Genomic DNA, 2,963 nt, shown 5'->3' with positions numbered 1-2,963 from the left:
GCTGTGGCTCAAGTGGTAGAGTGATAGCCTTGAGCTGAAGAGCTGAGGGACAGCGCCCAGGCCCAGAGTTCAGGCCCCACGACCGGACCCCAAAAAAACCACAAATTTTAATTCACCTTATTGATTTGAGCACTTTATTATTAACTATAATCTTAAAAGTTATGGTATAAATTTAATTTTGAATTGAGAGTGATTCTGCCTAACTTGATATGTGGATTAACATTTTTTTTTTTTTTTGCGAGTCCTGGGACTTGAATTCATGGCCTGGACACTGTCCCTGAACTGCTTTTGCTCAAGGCTAGTGTTCTACCACTTGAGCCATAGCGCCACTCCTAGCTTTTTCTGTTATGTGGTACTGAGGAATCGAACCCATGGCTTCATGCATGCTAGTTAAGCATTCTACCACTAAGCCACATTCCCATCCCCATGTAGACTAACTTTTAAGCATTACCTTCTGTTTATTAGCTGCACAATTTAACCAATGAGTCTTGCTATTATCTACTTGCACCTATTTGTGTATATGTGTACATATACACATGTGTGTGTCATAATTCATTATTCTTTAAAGAAATTTCAGATGGACAGAGATCTGGAGACCAGCTAAAGCGGGGTAGGCGGAAAGGAAGAAACAAACAGGAAGTTCCCGCATTTGCTGAGCCTGACACAGCTGTAGAAGTCAAAACACCTTTTGATTTGGCTAAGGTACGTGATTTTATTTTGTTTTGTTTTGTCATTTGTGGGCTTCAACTTGGGCCCTGGACACTGTCCTTGAGCTCTTTGCTCTAGGATCTACCACTTTGAGCCACAGCACCACTTCTGGTTTTCTGGAGGCTAATTGGAGGTAAGAATCTCCGGGAGCTGGAAATAGATGGCTCACGCCTATAATCCTAGCTACACAGGAGGCCAAGATCTGAGGATCAGGGTTCAAAGACAGCTCAGGTAAGAAAGCCCAGGAGACTCTTGTTTTTGTTTTGTTTTGTCTGGTCGGTCCTGGGGCTTGAACTTTGGGTTTGGGCGCTGTCCCTGTACTCTTCAGCTCAAGGCGTGCGCTCTACCACTTTAGCCACAGCTCCACTTCTGGTTTTCTAGTGATTTATTGGAGATAAGAGTCTCACGGACTTTCCTGCTCAGGCTAGCTTTGAGCTGTGATCCTCAGATATCAGCCTTCTGAATAGCTAGGATTACAGCCACCATCACCCGGCTTGCCCATGAGACTCTTAACCTCTAATAAGCCACTAGAAAACTGGAAGTGGCACTGTGGCTCAAGTGGTAGAGCACTCATCTTGAGCTGAAGAGCTGAGGGACAGCGCCCAGGCCCAGCATTCAAGCCCATAACCAACAGCAGCAGCAGCAGCAACAAAAGAATATTGGAGACTTTCCTGCCTGGGCTGGCTTTTAACCTAGTCTTCAGATTTCAGCCTCCTGGGTAGCTAGTGATTACACTTGTGAGCTACCAGCACCTGGCTTAAGATGAGTATTTATAAAAATGAAGCTTTTTTGGCTATATAGAAAAAGCTAGTACATCTAAAACGTATCAGTGAGCCAAGTATACAAATTGATCTACAATATTAATTTTAAGCAAACGACTTCTAGGGAAAGTTAGTGTTACTGATGACATACATACTGCTTTCCTTTTTGTTGTTGTTGTTGTTGGTTCTGGGGCCTCAACCCGGGTGCCATCCCTGAGCTCTTTAGCTCACGGTTAGCATTCTACCACTTGAACCAAGGCACCATTTCTGGTTTTCTATTGGTTAAATGGAGATAAGAGCCTCATGGACTTTGCTGCCCAGGCTGGCTTTAAGCCTACATCTTCAGATCTTAGCCTTCTGCATACCTAGGATTACAGGTGTGAGCCACTGGTGCCCAGCCACATACTGCTTTTTTTGTTTTTTTTGGGGTCCGGTCGTGGGGCCTGAACTCTGGGCCAGGGCACTGTCCCTCAGCTCTTCAGCTCAAGGCTAGCACTCTACCACTTGAGCCACAGCGCCACTTCCGGCTTTTTTCTTTTTGCTTATATGGTGCTGAGGAATTGAACCCAGGGCCTCATGCATGCAAGGCAAGCGCTCTACCACTTAGCCACCTTCCCAGCCCCACATACTGCTTTTTATATGGCAAATTTTTTGTTTTATGACATGCTAAAGCCCAAACACATGGCCTTTGAATGCTAAGCAAGTAGCAAGCATGCTGGCATATGCCTGTACAGTAATCTCAGGGCTCAGGAGGTTGAGGCAGGATAACCAAAAGTTTGAAGCCAGTTTGGCCATATAAATGAGTTGTAAGCTCACACACAGAAAGCTTCTTTTTCTTTAATTAATTCTTTAATTTTTCTTTTACTGAAACTACCAAAATAGTATCTACAGTGGTTATAGTAAGCAGGTCTGGTGGGACATGTATATAATCCCATCTGCTTGACAAGCTTAATGAAGATGGAGAAGCACAAGATCAAGGCCTGCCTGGGTAACTGAGACCCGCTCTTAAATAGGGGCTGAATGCTGGTGACTCACATTTGTAATCATAGCTACACTAGGGGCTGAGATCTGAAGATTGGGGTTCAAAGGCAGACAAATCCAGAAGTCTCTTATCTCCAATTAGTGAGCAAAAATCAGATGTAGAAGCGCAGCTCAAGTGGTAGAGTGCCACCCACAGGCAAAAAGCCCAAGTGAGAGCATGATGTCTAATTTAATTCTCAAGACATTTTTTTCTAACCATGGTAAAAAAAAAAAAATTCTCTTAAAATTTCTACTAATCAGTAAAGTTTTGATTTTCACACTTAAGCTGTGTGTGTGTGTGTGTACTCTTAAAATTTCTACTAATCAGTAAAGTTTTGATTTTTACACTTAAGCTGTGTGTGTGTGTGTGTGTGTGTGTGTGTGTACTCTTAAAATTTCTACTAATCGGGGCTGGGAAGGTGGCTCAGTGGTAGAGCGCTTGCCTTGCATGCTCAAGACCCTGGGTTCGATTCC

The 2,963-nt window shown here is 43.7% G+C and overlaps 1 protein-coding gene across 1 annotated transcript in view; it reads left to right on the top strand.

Moving 5' to 3' along the window:
- The window catches only part of Trip4 (thyroid hormone receptor interactor 4), a 59,346-nt gene that overhangs the window by 9,040 nt on the left and 47,343 nt on the right, over positions 1-2,963 (top strand). Inside the window, exon 3 of the mRNA XM_013010276.1 lies at positions 569-702. Coding sequence (XP_012865730.1) covers positions 569-702 — 134 coding nt within the window. The remainder of the gene's footprint in view (positions 1-568; positions 703-2,963) is intronic.

This window comes from Dipodomys ordii, unplaced genomic scaffold (genome assembly GCF_000151885.1).
Source record: "Dipodomys ordii isolate 6190 unplaced genomic scaffold, Dord_2.0 Scaffold11, whole genome shotgun sequence".
In the NCBI taxonomy this organism is placed as follows: Eukaryota; Metazoa; Chordata; class Mammalia; order Rodentia; family Heteromyidae; genus Dipodomys; species Dipodomys ordii.
The sequence above is the reverse complement of the archived record's forward strand: the minus strand, read 5'-3'. Positions and strand labels throughout refer to the sequence as shown.